At 33.9% G+C, this 21,072-nt stretch overlaps 1 protein-coding gene across 4 annotated transcripts in view; it reads left to right on the top strand.

Moving 5' to 3' along the window:
- Window positions 1-21,072, top strand: part of SENP6 (SUMO specific peptidase 6) — a 115,672-nt gene that overhangs the window by 74,620 nt on the left and 19,980 nt on the right. For 3 of the 4 annotated variants that reach the window (XM_019651539.1, XM_019651538.1, XM_019651542.1), the window contains 8 exons: window positions 679-976; window positions 6,101-6,330; window positions 9,665-9,841; window positions 14,887-14,920; window positions 15,342-15,536; window positions 16,972-17,198; window positions 17,879-17,988; window positions 18,111-18,227. In XM_019651539.1, the coding sequence (XP_019507084.1) occupies window positions 679-976; window positions 6,101-6,330; window positions 9,665-9,841; window positions 14,887-14,920; window positions 15,342-15,536; window positions 16,972-17,198; window positions 17,879-17,988; window positions 18,111-18,227 (1,388 nt within the window). The remainder of the gene's footprint in view (window positions 1-678; window positions 977-6,100; window positions 6,331-9,664; window positions 9,842-14,886; window positions 14,921-15,341; window positions 15,537-16,971; window positions 17,199-17,878; window positions 17,989-18,110; window positions 18,228-21,072) is intronic. The other variant, XM_019651540.1, reaches the window with a different exon arrangement.

The following is a 21,072-nucleotide window of genomic DNA, read 5'->3' as shown; positions in this document are numbered from 1 at the left end:
CCATCCCCCCAATTCCCCAATAAAAATCTTTAAAAAAAAAAAATCGTCTTGCAAAAGTTGTTCTTAACTAGTACTTAGAACCAATTTATTTTTTCAACATTTAAAATGATCTTTTGGTTTGGTTTGGTGGTTTTTATATACCAAGGCAGTGCACCATTGTAGTGTACCATTTTCAATAGAAGATGGTTTAGCATTTTTTTTTTTTTTTAAGTAGGAGAAGAGCACTTGTGTCAGGAGATACCTTAACATCAGAAGTATAATCAGATCAGCTTTTGGAAAGGTTATATGTAGAAATTGAGGATCCTGATATTGATTCCCTTAAGATTATTTATGCTCTGTATGTCTTAGATGATCTTTACGTAGCTCTGGAGTAATAAATACAGTCCAGTTTGGAGAGTGCTGGACTAGATGGCCTCAAAAATTTCTTCCAGCATTCTGGTGCTAAATCTTAACAAATATGACATATTTGGGATTTTTTGATAGCCATGGTGATGATGATAGGGAGAGTTAATTTTGAGATTTTTGTATTTGTTTGTTTTGTGTTGTTGAAATAAGATGCCAAAGTCTTTTATATTTTTGGAATTTAAGTTTTCTGAACAGTGTGAATATTGTCCAAAATGTGGAAAAGAAAAAGAAAATCAGACCAAAGGCCAAAGTTGTGGTATTCTTTTTCCTAAGGATTTGCAGAGAAATTGCAGACAAGCTGTAACTTTGAATGAATCTACTGGACCATTACTAAGAACGTCAAATCATCAGAATTCTGGAGGACAGAAGTCACAAAACACAGCGTTATCACTCAAGAGGTTTTATGGCAACAGTGTGGGAAAGGTTCCAATTGACATTATTGTGAATTGCGATGATAATAGACAGAATTATTCACAGGCTAATGGAAAAGTCGTTTTACCTAGGGCAAAAATAGCCAAAATCACAAACCTGAAAGAAAGGAAAACAAGCCTGTCAGACCTAAATGATCCAAGTAAGTGTTTTACTCCCTTTGCTGTGGGTTATATCAGTCCAGTATTTTTCACGTGTATTTTTAATGTGAGCGTGAGTATATTTAAGAAGCCTTGTTTTGATAGTTATCTTGTGTCAGTTAGTAACATTTTTTGAGTAGATGTTTAAAACTGTCTGTGTAGTTGGAAAATACTGACTCTATTCTCGTCCCTTCATCTTAAATAGTAAAAGCTCAGACATTAGCCCCAGCATTAGGTAAAGGGCTAGTTATGACCAGCTTTCCAACTTTGACCTGGCTAATTTAATCTCTCCGATCAGTAAATGGATATATTTCCTCCCTGATAGTGTTTTTAGGGAGAAAATGAAATAACATATAAAGTGCTTAGCATAGCCCAGTAAAATATTTGATACATAGAAATGGCTCAGTGAAAATTACTTCCCTTAACACTTTTGTTTCTTCCTTAATTCTTTTTCCTATCTTTGGACATGTGTACATACGTGTGTATATGGAATGCAGTCCATTTTATAATAAATAGCAAAAGATTGGAGACTTTCAGGGACTGGTTGAATAAACTATAGTATATGTACTTGTAAAAGGGGAGACAGGTATGATTTAATATTGGGTAGAGTGGGTTCCAAGGTCTTTAACCAAATGAATAAAGCAAGGTGAAAATAAGAATGTGTAGTATGCTACTCTTTATTTACAAAGGGTAGGAAAATGAATAAAGGTTTTGGTTTTGTTTTAAATGGAAAGATATACCAAAAACTGATTTTTAAAGTAGTGTTTCGAAGGGGAAGAAACTAAGAATCAGGGATAGATGCTAGATTTCTTCAAATATACTTTGTTGTATAGATTTTACCTTGGAACCATGTAAATATTTTACATGATTATAAAAGACAATTAAATTGCAAATTTTAAAAAACAAGATAAAAGCCTAAGTGAAATAAGTGAACCTCACTATATATCTATCTAGTTGGTGGTTTGAGCACAGAGAAGAATTATTGCAAATGAATTTAAATTAAAATAGTATTGTAGTGGTACATCCCTAATGTGAGATATTTTAAGGTCAAACAGAACTGCAAAGAAATCCTAAGTATAATTCATTAATAATTGTCATTAATATTATTGGTGTTAGTATTTTTAAACACACGTATTGATAAAACAAACAGTTATATTATTGTCTCCAGAAATCAAGATTTTCAGTGCTAGAGAAAAGGATAGGAAAGTAAAATCAAAGAAATAAATATCCTGTAACTTTATATTTGAATTGGAAATAATATAAACTTATCATATATTTTCTCTTAAAAGGAAAATAAATATTTCCTAGCTTTACCCACAGAAAATGCCTAAAAACTGCAACCAACCCTAGTACAGAATTAAACAACCCTAGTTCCCGTGTTTGTGTTTTTCAATATGATTTCCCACCAAAAATAACCAGAGCTCTTCAGAGAAATTGCTGACTTCAGGTGTAGACCACGAGTGTATAAGATAAACCTGGATCATAGACATAGCAGGAAGTATGGAAGCTGTCAAAAACTATGAACATGCCAGAAGGACACAGAAGATGAAATGAAACAGCTCCTACTGACCAATGATGGGAATACTTGAGTCACAAACAGAATCATAACTACTACTATTTGAAATATGTCAAATATATTTAAATCAATCAGCTCATAATGATATCCCTCAACTTCCCACAAAAGTAAAAAGCTCTCCATTGGTTATTTTTGAAGATTACTTAAGGTTTTTAATGATTTTTCTGAAAACTGGTAAATAAAAGGGATAAAATAAAGCTTTTTTTTAAACTTCAGAAATACGTCAAGTTCTGGTTTTTTTTGCCAAATTTATTTTTTTTACACTTTATTTATTTATTTTGATGTCAAGTTCTATTTTAATTTAATTCAATATAAAAACCTCAGCCCGTACTAGTACATTAGCTTATTTCTCAGATGAACTCTTAAAAGAGATAGTGTATGATAGCTGTCCAGCCAACACATGATGATACTTGATGAATGTTTTATGATACATTTTAGTGTTATACCAATGCAGTGTTAAATATTGTTAATATCATTTGAATCTTTCCTAATGATGAGGTTTTTATATTTTAATGGTAAGATAGGAAGAAAAGTCTCACCTATTAGGCAGTTACTGTGTATTATTACAGATCCAAACTTTACATAGGAAACAGTATTCTCAGGAGGTTTCCAAGATGAGGGGAACTGGAAGCTCATAAGCCTAAGTATAAAAGTACAAAATAACTACCATGTCTACATCAACCATATAGGTTGATAATATAAGGAAGTAAATGTATGTGGTTCTTAGGTGCTTTAAGCAGTTTACTTTTCAGAGCTTAGCCTTGGACTAAGTCAACCATGAATTAAAACCATAAAACATAAATTTATTCCCCTCTCCTGCTCAAAACAAATATTAAAGACTAAGTATTTTCCATAAAAGTATATGAAAAAATGTTTTATTTTAAGAGCACTTCATATTAGTAAAAAAAGGTATCATTTATTACACGCTAATGTTCCCTGCTTTGCAATAAAGACTTATACACTAACCCATTTAATTTAGTTTCACAATCATGTGAGGTAAGTACTAATACATCCCATTTTATAAATGTGGCAACCTACGCTTAAGGAGATTGAGTAACTTCTGAATAATATATACATATGGAAAATTGGAGTATAGATTTAAAAAAACAGATTTTTCTGGTTCCAAAGTCTGTTTTCTTTATATACTTAATGATTCTTACTTGTATTTCTGTTAAAATAGTTTCTTATGAAACTTTTATTCTGTTGTGGGTGGTCAAGTAATAAAATGTGCAGTGTCTCAGGCACTGATTTAATTCTATGTGTAAAAGTGAAGCAGGTCCAGGGAATAGAGATTGACAATGTCAGGTATCAGGAAGATAGGTGGTGGAATAGGCACCTTTCATAAAGTTTTGAACAGAGCCCAGAATGAGGGGCTGATAACATATGGGAACAAGTAGTTTGGAATATAAGAACAAAGACCCTATATAAGTCTCCTCAGGTTGCCATCACAGCACACCACAGACTGAGCGGCTCAAACAATCTAAATTAGTTTTCTCCCTTGGAGTCTGGGAGTCCAAGATCAAGGTGCCACCAGGACTTTCTTCCTGGGTTGTAGATGGCCGCCTTTTTGCTGTGTCCTTTTGTGCAAGCACGGAGAGAGATCTCTGACATCTCCTCTTACAAGGTCACCAGTTCTGTCAGATGAAGACCTCACCTTTATGACCTCATTTAAACTTGAATACCTCCTATCTCCAAATATATAGTCACAATGGGGGATAGGGCTTCAACATAAGAATTTTGAGGGGACACAATTCAGTCCATAGCAGATCCTGATGAAGAATCTTAGACATATATTTGAATATATTCTATATTTTATATAGAATTAAAGCAGCTGTGATCAGCTTTTTAACTATATAACATCATCTTTGCACACTTTCCATCTGCTCTGCAAATATGGTGACATTGAGCACAACCCTCATTTTAGCTTAATAAAACAAAAACTATGTAGTACAATTCTACCCGTTGCAGCACTGGGGCTTTAAAGTAAGTTTTTGATACAATAGATATAGAAGTTTTAGTGTCCCTGCAGCACCATAAAAATAACTGTAGATAGAACACTAGGCTTACCTTTTAATACATATTCCTGGATGGATTTTTATAAACAACATAAATAAATTACTTCATGGGCTTTTTTTTAAAAGCTTATACATGTCAGGCAATGTGCTAAACCTTTTACATATGTTCTTGCTACAGGCCTTTGAAATAGGTACCATTATTGTTCCCAGGTTTACAGAGAGGAAAAGCTGAGGCCAATAGCTAGTAAGTGGCAAAACCCTGATTTTCAAATATGTATAAATTGGGTTAGACCATCTACTGGCCTGTTAGGTATTCTATCAGTAAAATACAAGTTCTGAAATGCAATTTTAGTATTTACTCCTGAGGCTGGACAACAAAATAAAAAAGGCAGGGGAGTGATGCTAGTGATGATGCCTTTTTGGGACATGTATATTACTCAAAAAATATTAACTAAGCGTTGATGTGTGGGGTACTGAAAAAGAAAATTGCTCCTAAAAGTTTGTTTATGTTCAACAATGAGTTTTGAGTGCTTTTTCCATGCCAGGCACTGTTTTAGACTCGGGGAATATAGCAGTGGAGAAGGCAATGCCCTTGCTGTCTTACAGTTTATATGTAGTGGGAGCGAAAATCAGCAAGTAAACATGCACAAGAAAAAATGACAGAAAAGTTAAATCAATTGTGTGAATAAGCGAGTGCCCATATGCTTACTTTAGATTGTGTAGTCAAGCAGAAAGTGATATTTAAGCTAATATTTGATGACAAAAAAGCAAAGTTAGAGGAATTGCAAACCAGAAAGGAATAAGCCTGTAGTGTTTGAGGAACAGAATAAATGGCTAGAGTGCCTGGAGCATAAAGAAGGAAAAATAGTATAAGGAAGTTGGAGAAGTAGGAAAGAGACAGATTATATACATTTATAAAGCAGAGAAAGGAGTTAGGATTTGACTCAAGTGCAGTATAGGTGGCTCTGGGGAATAATGTAGAGATGGGTTTGATATTCAATAATGAGTATAAGGTATAAGAGTAAATTACTTTCATAATGTCTTCTCTTTCCCACCTTCATTTACTCAACAAGATTTATTAAGCATTAGTCACTGGTCCACGTTCTCCCAAGGACCAGTTATGATTTTTGTGATTTCCTGTGTGACATAAAACTATGCGGTCACATGGAGTTGTTAATGTTTTGTATGCAGATTATCTTCATACTTTAGCTTTTTGAAATTTTGAAATAGACCTAGTGATAAACATTTAATTTTTGCTGTAACTTTATATTTCTTTGTGGATGATGGTGATGGACTACAGAATCAATTTCATATTTATAAATTGTAAAAAAAAAAAAGCCAGTTCTGCTTTCTTTATTTTTAGTTGTTTTATAAATTTTTATCAGAGTGGATTGTATCTTCATTTGTTTTTATTAATCTCAGATCTGGAGGAGATACAAAGCCAATTTGGTATATTCCCCCACGTTGATCATGTATTTTACATTTTTAACTGCCAGAAATGAAATACATGAAGTATTTAACATTTTTCTTAATAGTCATTTTGTCCAGTGATGATGATGATGACAATGACAGGACTAACAGAAGAGAGAGCATATCTCCTCAACCTGCTGATTCAGCATGTTCTTCCCCAGCACCATCCACTGGAAAAGTAGAAGCCGCACTAAATGAGAATACCTGTAGAGTAGAGCATGAACTGAGAAGCATTCCAGCAGATTCGGAGTTAAATACAGTTCCTTTGCCAAGAAAAGCAAGAATGAAAGACCAGGTACTTCTTACATTTATTGATATGTTTTCAGAACATTATGTCTACCCTTTGGGATGTAAATATTTGTTTGGAGGGTAGTTTGGCAGTGTCCATAGGAGAAAAAGATGCATTATTTATTAAGTGGGCTTAAAATACTACTTGGAAGATTATTTGGAAGAACATTAAAACATATACGAAAACAGATTTCAATTAAATTGAAGGCTTGAAGTGTAAAATATTCAGCAATAAGAAACAATATCAACCTTACAACGAAATGTAAGTATAAATAAGTATATTTGTATTTAACTGTATTATTTTACTATATTATATTTTATTATATAAAAATTTCCAGTGTTCAGGTGGAAAAGATAAAAGTTACATTAATAGACAAACAGTAGGTCTAGAGAGGAATATTTAATGCAGATGACATGTACTACATTAATATATGTAATAGATAAAAGCTCTTAAAAGTTTGAGAAAAAAGGAATAGACAAAAAGAGAAGAAAATTCAGATAACAAACTGCCACCTGAAAAATGCAAATTAGTAAGGAAGTACAAATTAAGGAAAATGAAATATAACCATACAATTAACAGACTTTCAAAATTAATGCAAAGTCAATATATACTCGTACTGCTGGCAAGAATCCGAGGGAGAGTACTTTTGTAATTTGCTGATGAAAAGAAAGTTATGACCTTTTGTGAAAGTAGTATGAAAACATCTTTTAAAAATTTTTAAACATATACTGAATGACCAAATAATTTGTTCCATAGACTCAGTTTCAAGGGAATACTCCCCCTCCAGTACATTTTCTAGATTGTCCACATAAACATGTTGTTGACAAACAACTGCAAACAAAATCATTGCCCATTAATATGGAAATGAATAAATTACGGTATATCCACATAATGGACTATTATGTAGCCAATAAAAATTAGAGCTATAAACAATGACTTAGGATTTCTATATGGTGATATTGGGTGGGAATACCAAGATACAGAAGTATGTACATATTTTTTTATTTTTGTAAAAGGAACTTTTTTAGAAAGTAAGAACTAGTAAAAATTATATATGTATATACATATATGTGTCAGAGATTATAAGAGTATAGATAAAAACATAGAAACATACACACTTGATCGTTAAGATGGGAACCATAAGAAATAAAAAAATAAAAAGCAACTATAAGGATAATAGAAAAAATATATTTAATTTTTTTAATATACCGTATTTGCCAGCGTATAAGACGATTTTTTGGCCCTGAAAAATATGCCTCCAAGTGGGGGGTCGTCTTATACGCCAGGTACACTTCAGATAGACTGCCCATAGTGCTTGCCCCGTGCCATAGTGGCCTCCCGATGCCCGCCCACTTCATTCCACATACCGTTCAGGCATCAGCAGCGCTGCTGGGTGTATGCTCGGCTGTTATGCGATTTTGCTGTTATGCGATTTTACCACACTCGCAAAATCGCACACAGCCGACCATATAACAAACTCTGTATTTTGAGTGGAAATGTTAGGGGGTAGTCTTATACACCGAGTCGTCTTATACGCCGGCAAATACGGTAATCTTAAAGGATGCCTTTCCAAACATCTCAGCACAAGCAAAAATAGTAAATGAAGAGATAAATATATTTGATTAAATGAAAGTATAGAACAGTGTACCAAAGCACCATAAACATAATTTGATAGGTAAATGCAAATGGAGAAAAAGCAGTCAACTATGTGACAGAGCATGAGTTGGTCCTTTATATATTTTTAATTTCTTAAAAATCAAGAAATAGAAGCACTGCATTAAAAAATGAGTAATGGAAATGGAGTTCAAAAAAGGTAGTGAAGTACTGAAAATGCAATTAAAACAAAATATGTTTTGGCAACTGTCATATTGCTGAAAACTTTTAAAGTACAGTAGTATCTCATCTTGGTTAGTGTTTGGAGAAATGGAATGTTGGGTGTGTAAATTGGTAGTACAACTGTGCTGGAGAGTAATTTGGCAATAATTATATATACCAGGATTTAGCTTCAAAAATGCTTCTTGGAGAATAGTGTCATCGGAAAACATCAGAAAGAACTCAGATGTCCAGCATAGGAGGGTTCAGTTACATAATGGATTTCCATATGATGGAATTTGTGGGTGAGCAGTTTTCAAACGGGCACACTGAAAATTAGGGTTCCTCAGATCTTTTAGAGGCCCTTGGGAGGATGTAGACCACCCAAGTTCTAGATTCAGTCCCTCTACTATGGATTCAGCTGGAGCAGCTCTTAAATTAACCTATTTTGTTATTGAGCTAAGTAATGTCTCATTTGGGGCCGGCCGAGTAGCTCAGTTGGTTAAGAGCTCGCTCAGGAGTGCAAGCTCTGAGCAACAGCGGTTCAAGTCCTGGCCCGAGTTGAGCTGCCACTGAGCTGCCAACAGGTGGCAGGATGGCTCAGCTAAAAAAAAAAACATAAGCTTTAAATAATGTCTCATTTGAAGAAAGAATTATAAAGCAAAAAAAAACAAAACCCAAAAAAAGTTTTTAAACCTCTCTAATAGGTTTTATTAATAATCTGGGAAAATAGTCATGATACATCTGTTAATAAATCTGAAAGAGCAATTTACAGGAATGTGTGTATGTGTGTGTGTATGTATGTGTGTGTGATTTTGTTTTAATACATATTTTTTCCTATGACATAGATCACAGAAATGTCTATAGGTGTAATGAGAATAATGCTTATTTCTATTATGCATTGGACATATTATGGTTAATTTACTTTTGGAAATGACTGAAATCTTAACAAATCAAGTATTTAAAAAATTTTAAGTATATAAAAAAGTATCCTTTTGTGCTGCAAATAATCATTCTCATAAATTACCTGTTTCCTAAAGAATTGTTGATTTACTCCAAGTACTATAACCAGCACCACTATTATTAGCAACTTTTATCCAGTATTTTACTGTGCATGAAGCACTGTGCTAAGCTGCTTATATACATTAGCTCATTTGAATAGATACTCTTACTCTTCATATTTTACAGTTTAGAAAACTAAAACTTAAGGAGTTATTTTTACAAAATCAGACCGTTAAATGGTGGTATAGTTGTGAAGCACTCTGATTCCCAGAGTACATTTCACACTGCTGTGCTATTACTTGAATTTCAAGTATTAATAATAACTAGATAAAGTATAGCTATATAAAGTAGAAATGGTTTACTATTATATAAAATCAGTAAGTTTTTACTTCATCTATGTTGAACTAAAATTAACCTTATATTTTGATAGTTACATTTAGTATGTTGGGTCTTCTTTGCATATGTGTACTTAGTTTGCAGTCTTGTTTTAGTAACTTATTAAGTGAAAATTTCTTTTCTTTTCCAGTTTGGTAATTCTATTATCAACACACCTCTAACAAACACACGTCGCAAAATGATTTCTCAAGAAACTTTAGTTGATCCTGTGACTTTAAGCTGCCAAAGTTCCTTTGAGAGTGTCATTTTAAACTGTCGAAGTATACGAGTAGGAACCCTCTTTCGGCTATTAATAGAGCCTGTTATTGTAAGTACATCCTTAAGTGCTCACTGTACCAATCCTAACATTAAAATTCTGTGGCTAAGGCTAATATGTAATACTTTAATATTTGTAAGTTAACATATTTTATTTAATAGAATATTAAATTTATTTTAAGATTTTATAGTGACTTCAGAGTATATAAACAATTATAAGTAGCTCCTCACCATAAAAATCAGTGGGTAAAATATTTTATCATAATGTAATGTTCCAGGTAGTGACCTCTTCTTCATAGGAAGAATTTGCTATTTTCACTGAGTTAGAAAACCCTCCAGTATGTTACTGTTTAATTCTTATGCCAGCTCAATGCATGAAAAGAGTATTTTAAAGAATATAATGAGACGAAGAAGAATCCAAAAGCTTTGGAGTCTGCAGAAAATGTCTTGAAGTACTAAGACTCCTAGAAATAGGTTACTGGACTACAGTAACCACCCAAGAAGCACTGGATTAGTTCAGTGTCCACAAAACCCAAAGGCCTTCCTATAGTCCTTTTATCTTTACCTGTCTTATTAATCTACTTCCACCAACCCAATTCAAATATGAAATTTTCTATGACATTTGATATAATCTCCTTAACTAGCCTTCTTTACTCATTTTCCTTCTTTCTAATGTGTTCTGTACATTGTTAGTAGATTAATCTTCCTAAAGCACTGCACTTATTTTGTAAACCTTTATTTTATAATTCTTTAACTTGGTGTCCCTGGCTATCTGTTTTCAACTATTCTTTCAAACTCTGTCTCCTAGCATTGTTCTTTAATATTGGGTTGTCGGAAAAGTCATGACGCATGTTTGCAAAAGATGACAGTAGTTCATTTTGGAAGTGCTAGAGTCATTCGCATCTATGTTGTTGCTGTTTTGACAGCTGAGAGTTCTAGCATCATTCTAAAAAAATTGAGCGATTTGGTTGAGTTTTGGAGATGTTACAACAAGTTGAAGATGGAAGACCAAACTGCATTTTTGCCATATTTTACTGTTTTACTTCCATAAAGAGAAGAACGCGCGTCAAGCTTGTGAAAAGTTGCATAAAGTTTATGGTGACAATGCTCTACAAGAACGTCAGTGCCAACGATGGTTCCCGAAATTCTGTGCTGGTGATTTTTATCTCAATGACGCTCCTTGGTCAGGAAGGTCCACCGAGGTTGATGACAACAAAATAAAGGCATTGATCGAGTCAAACCCACGTTACACGACACGAGAGATTGCAGAAACATTGACATCCATCATTCAAGCATTCGCGACCACCTGAAGAAGCTGGGATACGTAAGCAAGCTCGATATTTGGGTTCCGCATGAACTCAAAGAAGTTCATTTGACAGCGCATATAAACATCTGCAATATGCTCATTCAACGTGAGGAAAACGATCCTATTTTGAAGCAACTGATAACTGGTAATGAGAAGTGGATTGTTTACAACAATGTGGTGCGCAAAAAAAAAAAAATGTGGTCTTGGTCCCAACGTGATGATTCGCCTCAAAGGACAGCAAAAGCAGACATTCATCAGAGAAAGGTTATGCTCTCGGTGTGATGGGATTTTAAAGGTGTCGTGTTTCTTGAGCTCCTCCCAAGGAACCAAACAATTCGAATGTGTACTGTCAGTAATTGTAGAGTTTGAATGAATCCATCATCCAGAAACGTCCAGAACTTGTTAATTGTAAAGGAGTTGTGTTCATTGCGACAACGCAAGGCCACACACAAGTTTGATCACCCGTCAAAAATTATTGGAGTTTGGTTGGGATGTGTTGCCACACCCACCATAGTCTCCTGACCTTGCGCCGGCAGACTTCCACTTGTTCGCTCTCTTCAAAACTCCCTGCGTGGTATAATGTTCAATTCAGATGAGGCTATAAATCAGCACCTTGTTCAGTTTTTCGCAAATAAAGACAGATCCTTCTATGAACAAGGAATTATGAAGCTCACTGAAAGATGGCAAAAAGTTATCGAACAAAATGGTCAATCATTGATTGATCTGTGTTCTTCCTATAAATAAATGACCTTTGAAAAACAGACAAAATACATCCTGACTTTTCCGACAATTCAATACGTAAAGCAGTATCTTTAGGAAAAACATTGTATCACATCAGGAAAGTTAAAAGGTAGCTTTATTGTTATTTAAATTACGGTATATAATCTATTAATATTTATTTTCTAGGATTTGTGGTTCTGGGATAATTATGATCAAAAGGAAAAACTTTATAGATTAGTTTATAGGAGAAAACAATATGTGGACCTGATTTTTTATGAGAACAAAGCTATATGGGAAACTAGCATTTTTTTCTTTTTCATCAAAAAACTTCAACTTGTCAGATTTAAACACTAGAAAGTTAAGTACTCCAGAGATTTAAAGCAAATTATGTATAGAGTATCCATTATTGCCCAATAACAGGGTAACATATAGACGTATCAAGGTTTTCAGGGATTTATGAAACTACTATGTTGTCATAAGCGTTCACTGTATACATCATCTTTCCTCATTACTGTCAGTTAACAAAAATGTTGATCTGTATCATCACTATATCTCAAAAATTTCCAGGAGTACCCTGTAGGTTTTCTGGCTTTCCCCTACATTAACACCATTATTCAGAACTCTGGTCTGATAATTAGGGCTTTGCTGATAAATTAGATTTTTGGTTGCAAGTTGCATATTTAGTCTCAAGGCCATCTAGCAGGAACTACATCAAACTGAATTTTTTTTACATGAAAGTTATAGATGAGTATATATGTGATCTGGTGAAGAAAAACTGACTTTGTAAATTTACTTTAAGAAATAAAAGGCATTTTGTGGGCCGACTGAGTGGCTCAGTTGGTTAAGAGCTTGCTCAAGAGTGCGAGCTCTGAGCAACAGCGGTTGATTCCCGGCCCGAGCTGAGCTGCCGCTGAGCTGCCAACAGGTGGCAGGATGGCTCAGCCAAAAAAAAAAAAAAAGAAAGAAAAAGAAATAAAAGGCATTCTTTGTAATGTAAAATGTATTGATATAGATTTAAAAAAATCAAAATGTTAAATGAAATATTTCAGCCAAAAAGTAGTTGTGGAAGTTTGCAACCTGTGTTAATTAACCTTTCTTGTACCATGGGATTTTCCCAAAGAACATTCTTTGATGAAGCATTATGGATCTATAAATTGTTTAGATAGTGTATTAAAAAGATTATTTGACATTTTCTTTTTGAACATAACTTTCTTATGTTTTGTAGTGAAAGGATTTATGTGCCATGTCATTATTAATCTGAGAAAGAGATTTTAAATATTTTACTGTTTTAAATGTTTTATCAAATTTCTGTCATTTATTATAGGTAATTTAATTATTTTAAATTCACTTAATGTTGGAATTGGCACCATCTAGAATGGCCAGTTTTATTTAAAAGTAAATACTTTTATTTAACAGGAAAATGACATATTATTAGGAATACCACATATTATAATTAATATTTGTGTGTAACTTAGTTACACACACATTTTTAAATGACAAATATTTAGACATGCTTCTATTTCTGTATCTCATGCAACAATTTTATTCAAATGCTTCCACATTATTAATTATGTCATTCTTATTGCTACTTTTTGAATCATCTAACATACTTTTCTAAAGGATATAACTTCAGCTTCTGTGTTTGTCGGAATGTTTCCCAAGCTACAAGTACCCTTTCTTGATGTCTCAATTAACATGTTACTTTGCAGTGGAACTAATTAATGTATTACTTTTAGATACAGTATTTAGAAGGTATTTTTGGTGACATTTTAGACTTTTCAATTGTTGTAATTATTAAATATATTTTGTATTTTCTTGCTTTTTTCACATTGTGAAAATTTTCAAACAGATTTGAAAAGAATTTTACAGTGAACACTCATAAAACTCCCAACTAGATTCTGTCATTAACAGTTAACTAAATTTGCTTCTCATGTATGTATTCATCCCTCTGTATATTGATCCAGCTTATTTTTAAATGCATTTTGAAGTTCTTGCCTCCTTTTTTAATTCTCTTAGCTTATGCAAAAAATAATTATTAATTCAGGGTTTATCAAGCTTAATATGTCTTCTCCACGTAATCTAAAATGGTGAATTTATAACTACCAATAATAACTCATTTAGGCAAGATCTTCAATTGATGTTAAAATCACTGGGTGAAAGGTTATTAGGGAACAAGTTATTCACAAGCTTTCAAGTATCTCTCCACAGATTACCATTTAATTACAAAGGGAAAAATATATCTTTACAGTGGAAAGACTTGATCCACTGCCTTCACCAAGTGATTAAGCTTGTATCAATAGTGGAACAGCCTGACATCATGTGCCTTCCAATGTGATGTATTGGGAGTTATAAAACATCATCTATGTGCCGTATTTGCTGGAAATGTGTGGTCTGAATTTTAAAATGAGGAAACATAATCCAGGATGTTGTACATTTTGCAGAACCTAGCTTGGATTTTTCAAAGGTCATGTCATGAAGAACAGAGGGAAGTTTCTGTTGTAGCTAGACAGAAGTAGACAAAAGAGACTAATGTACCCTTGACAGAATCATGGATTGGGGAAAAGTTAAGAGAGCAACAAAGTACAGTTTTTAGCAGCTGGGGAAATTTGAGTAGAACTATGTGTTGAAGGAAGGTAATTTTGATTTTCTTGGATGGGGTCATGATCCTCTGCCTGCTTTTTGCTGGTTTAGCAAAAGGGAAACAACTACATGCATAGAAAGAATGATGGAGTAGGTGTAGCAAGATATTAACAGTGAGTGAATCTGGGTAAGAGTATTCAGGTGTTTATTGTAATAGTCTTTCAATTTCTCTTTAAAGTTATGAGAAATAATGTTTTCAGTACTTGAATAAAAAAGGTGAAGCCTGCCTTTCTGAGAGGGAATTTGGAAGCAGGGGTGGTGGTGGTGGTGGTGGTGGTAGAAGATATCTATGTCATTTTATATTTAAGCACATGATAGATAGTTCAGTTTTTCTGCCCTCTGTAGTCTAAGTCCCAGATACTATGTCATTAGGGTGTTTTTAGCAAAATCTTCATAAATCTAGATTCTCACTAATTTGTCTTATTTTTTAGTTTTGTTTAGATTTTATCAAGATACAGCTAGAAGGTAAGCTATTATATATCTTCTTACCCACCAAAACTTTGTTTACATGAAAGCACTTTATAGGAATAAAAGATTAAATGATATTCATAGAATTCATTACGATGATTAATTATTACATGTATCTTAAAAAAGTGCATATATCTTAACAGTGTAATTTCATTCTGTAACATCACAAAACCTATGTTTAATTTTGTAAGTATACTTCATTAGAACCTTTTTTTCATTTGGAAAAAAGAATGTAGAAGCTTCTTTAAAATAGTTATAAATATTTTTCTTTGTTTCCCACTAGAGTGACTCCTTACATACAGCGCTTAATAAATAACGTGTTATCTTTAAACTTGTATTTTCTTACTATTTCCTCCATTTATGATCTTGCCCTTTTAAAGAATTGATTACTTTTTCATTTCCATTTGTTTTCCTTCAGAACCAGAAAATGATCCTGTAGGGATTACTTTAAATACCTCTGATCTAACTAAATGTGAATGGTGTAATGTCCGGAAATTGCCAGTAGTGTTTCTTCAGACGATACCAGCAGTTTATCAAAAGCTGAGCATGCAACTTCAAATGAATATGGAGGATAAAGTTTGGAATGATTGTAAAGGAATAAATAAGTTAACAAGTAAGTTATGCAGAGCAGATTATAATAATACATACAATTCATTGAATAGCAGAATGTGAGTGCACTTTGATGGATTCCTTAGATGTGTATTATCTACAGTTCTTACGGGGACCTTGTAAGATAGATACTACTTCCCCCATTTTTTACAGATGAGTAAAAGCCCACAGCAAGTGGAAAGTCTGAAGGTAAAACCTAGGTTTACCCATTTAGAAAGTTTTAAAAATGGTTAAAACTCAAGAGGTCTGCAGTCTTTATTTAAACACTATTATCTGAGTAAAATGATTTTTTTTTTTTAAAGATTTTTATTGGGGAATTGGGGGGATGGGAACAGTGCTGGGGAATTGGGGAAAGGGGAACAGACAAGTTGCTGTCGTTTTGTTCTTCAGTCTAGTTGTGGAGGATGTTGCTTCACTGGCCCAAGTTGGCACCATCATTGCGCTCTTCTCTGGCGAGGCAGATCAGTCGCCGGCTTCTGGACGGCCGCTCACTGTGGCTGCTGGCCGCTCACGCTGGCTGCTGGCCACACACGGTAGCCCATGGCAACCCACTGCCACAGGGACTGCAGCCCACGCCGTCGCCGGCGACTCATGGCATCCCAGCTCCAGGTTGAGCTGTTGTTCAGCATCTTAGCTGTGGAGGGCAGTGTCACTGGCCCTCACATGTGGGATCCGAACCGGGGCCCTCTGGCATCCCAAGCGAGTTCTTAACCATCGCGCCACTCGGCCGGCCCTAAAATGATTTTTTTAATACGCTGATAGGTGCTAAGTGTAAATCAACCATACAAATCTGGAATCTTTGAAACGAAGCCTAAATAGGAAGTTTGCAAGTTCATACACTATATCTTCATCTTTATGATAAATGATGTGGCTCTCCAGTTTGTTTTGCTTCATCTCTAATATTTACGACATAGCATGACTAGTTATAAAATAAATACTTTTCAGAAGTAATTGCTGCTTCACCTTAATTGTGAATAAATGATAGCTACTGTTAAAGCTGTAAGAGTTGGCCCATTAATGAATAGCAATTTTGCAGTTAAAGTCTCTAGAGATACTACCACTTCACTTAGCAATTTCACATTTGTTTGACAAAAATATTAATTGATATCTATTTAAAACTATAAATAAATATATTTGCATCCTATTAGATGAACTAAATTAGTTACACCCATGAATAGGTTTTTCGTGAGCTGCTGCTAGAGTAATAATGTGTTTTGGTTCCTTTCCCTTAATAACTTAGGTAATTTCGTCAGGTAACACTGTCACTGATCTTTATTTCATATTTATTGTATATCCACTGTATGCCAAACATTGCTTTGAAGATTGATACCAGGATTGCTGATGATATTCTTGGAATAACTAGTTGTTATTTTTCTAATATCTTCCTGTTTACTTATATTTTTTCTTTTAGATTTATAGTTTTATTGATTTCTTTTCAGATTTGGAAGAACAATATATAATTTTAATTTTTCAAAATGGCCTTGATCCTCAAGCAAATATGGTATTTGAAAGTATCATTACTGACATTGGTATAAAGAATAATGTGTCCAATTTTTTTGAGAAAATTCCCTTTGAAGAAGCCAATAACAGACTTGTTGCCTGTACAAGAACCTATGAAGAGAGCGTCAAAGGAAGTTGTGTGCAAAAAGAAAACAAAATTAAAAATGTAATTATGTTTTTTAATTTTTAAAATATAATCTTAAATGATGTGTAGCTTTAAAGAGAAATATGTATCATTATAACACTGCTCATTTTGGAATTAGATATTATTCCATTTCAGAATTATTTACTTTTATATGTGATTTGTAAACTATCTTATATCAAAATATTAATGGTGGAGAGAGGTGACATGTGACACAAATAGTACTTGATACAGGTCTCAGAAGCATTTCTAGTTCCTTTCCACACTCTGTTCTTGTCTTTTCATCTTTATTTTCCCTCTCATCTTTTTTTTTTCCCCTCTCAACATATGTATATATACACTGTTACATTCAAATCTATTATTACCCTGTTTCTTAAATTTACTAGCATTTCTCAGGGATACCATTGACTTCAATACATATAAAGGAATCTTGATCCCTGAATACATGGTTGAAAACTTGGGAAGTGAAGAATACCTACCATATGATCCTGACTCTCAACATACGTATCCAATTCTAGAATAACTAATATAGTAGGTAACTGTGAATCCACGTGAATCAACCACAGTACTAAAAATCATACATACTTTTAGATTCATATTTTAATCCTTTTTAATTGAAAAGCATTCTTGCCTTGTGCTTGCTATTTTTATTGAAAATTTTCCCAGTTGCTTTTGTGAATTGATTATTTAATTTCCTTTTTCAGGTGCCCCTTGAATCTAAAATACAACTTAAAAAAAAACAAGAATACCAGTTTTTTGATGATGAAGACGAAACTGGAGAAAGTCACACCGTCTTCATAGGCCCTGTAGAAAAGTGAGAGAATTCCTTTATATTTTCAACACCCTTAAATTTCTTCTCAGTTTTATTACATTTTAATTATATACTTACATATATATTTGATAATTTGCTTAAAAATTTTTTTTTTTTTTTTACAGATTGATAGTATATCCACCACCTCCAGCTAAGGGAGGCATCTCTGTTACTAATGAGGACCTGCACTGTCTAAGTGAAGGAGAATTTTTAAATGATGTTATTATAGATTTTTATTTGAAGTAAGTTAATTTTCTACTAACCTTTTAGCAAATCTTTAACATTTTATAATGTATATCTTTATTTTCTAGAATCAAAACTGGGTTTTGAATTTTGTCACTGCCACTTGTGTGATATTTGGAAAGTGATTCAATGTCTCTACCTATGTCTCCTCATTTTAAAAATGGGGAGACTAATATCGAAAAGGATTGTAAGGATTAAATAAGATAATACATGTTAAGCACGAGGAAACATACCTGGCCACACGCAAAGGTGTTCTTAACTGATAGCTCATGTTGTTATTGTTACAGTGTTTTAAGTCTTTAAAAAATGACTGCCCTAGGTTAGGTAATGATTTGTTGAGCAAGCACAAAAGTATGATTTCACTCATTTCCTTCAGTCAGTGTTCACCTAGTGCCAAGTACAGGGTTAGAAGTTTATGGTCTTGTAGGGTACACAAATATGAGATTAAAGCATTTACAGAAGACAGCAGAAAAATAATTCTCTTTGGGGTTTGGGAAATCTGAGGGACAAAGAAGCTTTCCTGGAAGATCTTACATCATGACCCAGTATACACATGCATATACATGTATGTGCAGTGTGTTTATACATGTATAAATTGGTATGTGTTTACTGGTTTGTGATATAAAGTGGGTGTGTATATGAAACAAAACAACGTAAGCATCAGAGTGCTTAGTGCTCTCCAATACTTAATAGTTTATTCAAATGTATTTCATAAAACAATTTAAACAAAACTGGTTGTTGAAAGCTGAATAATTTTATCGCCTACTGATGGTTGCAACCTGCTGTTTGAGAAAAGAAAACACTGTTATTGTGAGTGATAGGTTTTGATCAGAGAAGCGATTATCGTAATTGAGTTTCCTTAAGATCATTTTGACAAACATGTTTATTGTGGACATCTAGATGAGAGATGATGTAATGAAGGTAATATAAGAAGTCTAATTAAGGCATTTTAGTTGGAATGAAGAGGAAATGAAATGTTAAGAGGTAGAGTTATTTAGTAGGACTCCAGGACTGACAGAATTGATATTAAGGAGAAAATAGGTGCCAAATAACTCCTGGTTTTCTGACTAGTGAGATCTGCTACATGACTTGCCACTAACAGAAGCAATGAATGCAGAAGCAGAATAGGTTTGGGTCAGCAAAGGGAAGATACCCCTTTTAGATGTCTGATGCACAAAATGGGGCAGTGCTAATGAACAGTTAAAGACATTGTTCTGAAGATCAGTTGAGTTCTGGCCTGGAGACATATAGAGTTAGGAGGCCTTATTTTGCAAATAGTAGTTTATGAGAATCAATGAAATTGTTTAGGTAGGGATACAGAATGAGAAAAAGAGCTCTAAGGACAGAACCTGGACAGTAGGTACAGATAGACAGCGAGGAAGAAAGCTCCCATGAATAAATTTGAAAGGCATTTGAAAGGTAAGAAAAAAAAAATCCAGAGAGAGTAATGTCATAAAATTGAAGGGAGGTGAAAGCTTTAAAGGAAGATACATTTAGTGGTATCAGTAGAGCAAAGGTCAGAGCAGATAAGAGCTAAGAATAACTTTGAGGTCACAATGACCCTAAGCTAATTAGGGTGAAGTGTAGAGCCAGGCTTGACTCTGGTCCCTGTGGGATAATAAGGTACACCCCCCAACACATCATCCAGTGGAGGTGCTATCAGTGGAGACCTCCGTGGGAGAGATTTTCACCTCCAATCTATCAGTAACATGGAGCCCCTTCTTGTTAACAGTGACCTAATAGAGAACCTAAACCTCCCCGCCCACTACCTCGACAGTAATGAGGAAACACCCACTTCACGCACTGGAGTGTGGTGCCAGGTGCCAGGATAAGTCTGCTAAAACACAAGAATTAAATAAGATCCAGAGTCTTACAATACTCAAAATGTTCAGATTTCAATTTAAAATTACTGGACTCACCAATGAGAAAAGACAATCAATAGTTTACACTGAGGTGGCATAGATGATAGAATTATCTGACAAAGATTTTTAAAGCATCCGTTATAAAAATTATTTAATGAACAATTATACACACATGTGAAACTTACTGGCAGAGTGGATTAAACAACATAACCCGACTGTGTCCTATCTATAAAAAAGTCACTTCAAAGATAATGATATATGTAAGTTGAAAGGAAAAGGGTGGAAAAAGATATAGCATGCAAATATTAAAAGAAAGCAGGAGTTGTTATATTAATATCGGATAAAGGAAACTTCAGAGCAAAGACAATTACCACTGATGGAGAAGGACATTATAGTGATAAAGGAGTGAATCCACCAAGAAGACTTAGCAACCCTAAAGGGCATGTGCCATACAGCAGAGCTAAAAAATGTGTGAAGCAAAAACTGATGTAAAACAAGAAACAGAAATATAGCTGGAGACTTCAGTTCCCTTCTCTCAATAATTGACAGATCAACTAAACAAAATCAACAAGGATACAGAAGAATTCAATAACACCATCAACTAATAGATCTACTTAACATCAGGGGGTAATAGTATATTCCTATTTATGTTAACTATACCCCCTTTTCAAGGGCACTATTTTTCCTTTTGAAGAGTTAATGGTAATAGGAGTATGCTTCAGTACATTATAAATCTCATAGATTTGCTGGCAAGAGAGACTGCCCTAGATTGTAAATGCCTAATTTTGCAGATGTAGACCCATTTGAGACCTAACAGACACATTCAAGGACAATTTCAAACAAAGTTCTTGATAGCTAAATCAAAAGATGTTATCTCATACAAATTGCCAACAAGCATATGAAAAGATTCTTGACATTATTAACCATCAGAGAAATACAAATCAAAACCAAAATGAGGGTCAGCCGAGTGGCTCAGTTGGTT

The sequence above is a fragment of the Hipposideros armiger genome, unplaced genomic scaffold, assembly GCF_001890085.2.
Source record: "Hipposideros armiger isolate ML-2016 unplaced genomic scaffold, ASM189008v1 scaffold_162, whole genome shotgun sequence".
Lineage (NCBI taxonomy): Eukaryota > Metazoa > Chordata > Mammalia > Chiroptera > Hipposideridae > Hipposideros > Hipposideros armiger.
This window is presented reverse-complemented; position numbering and strand designations above follow the sequence as displayed.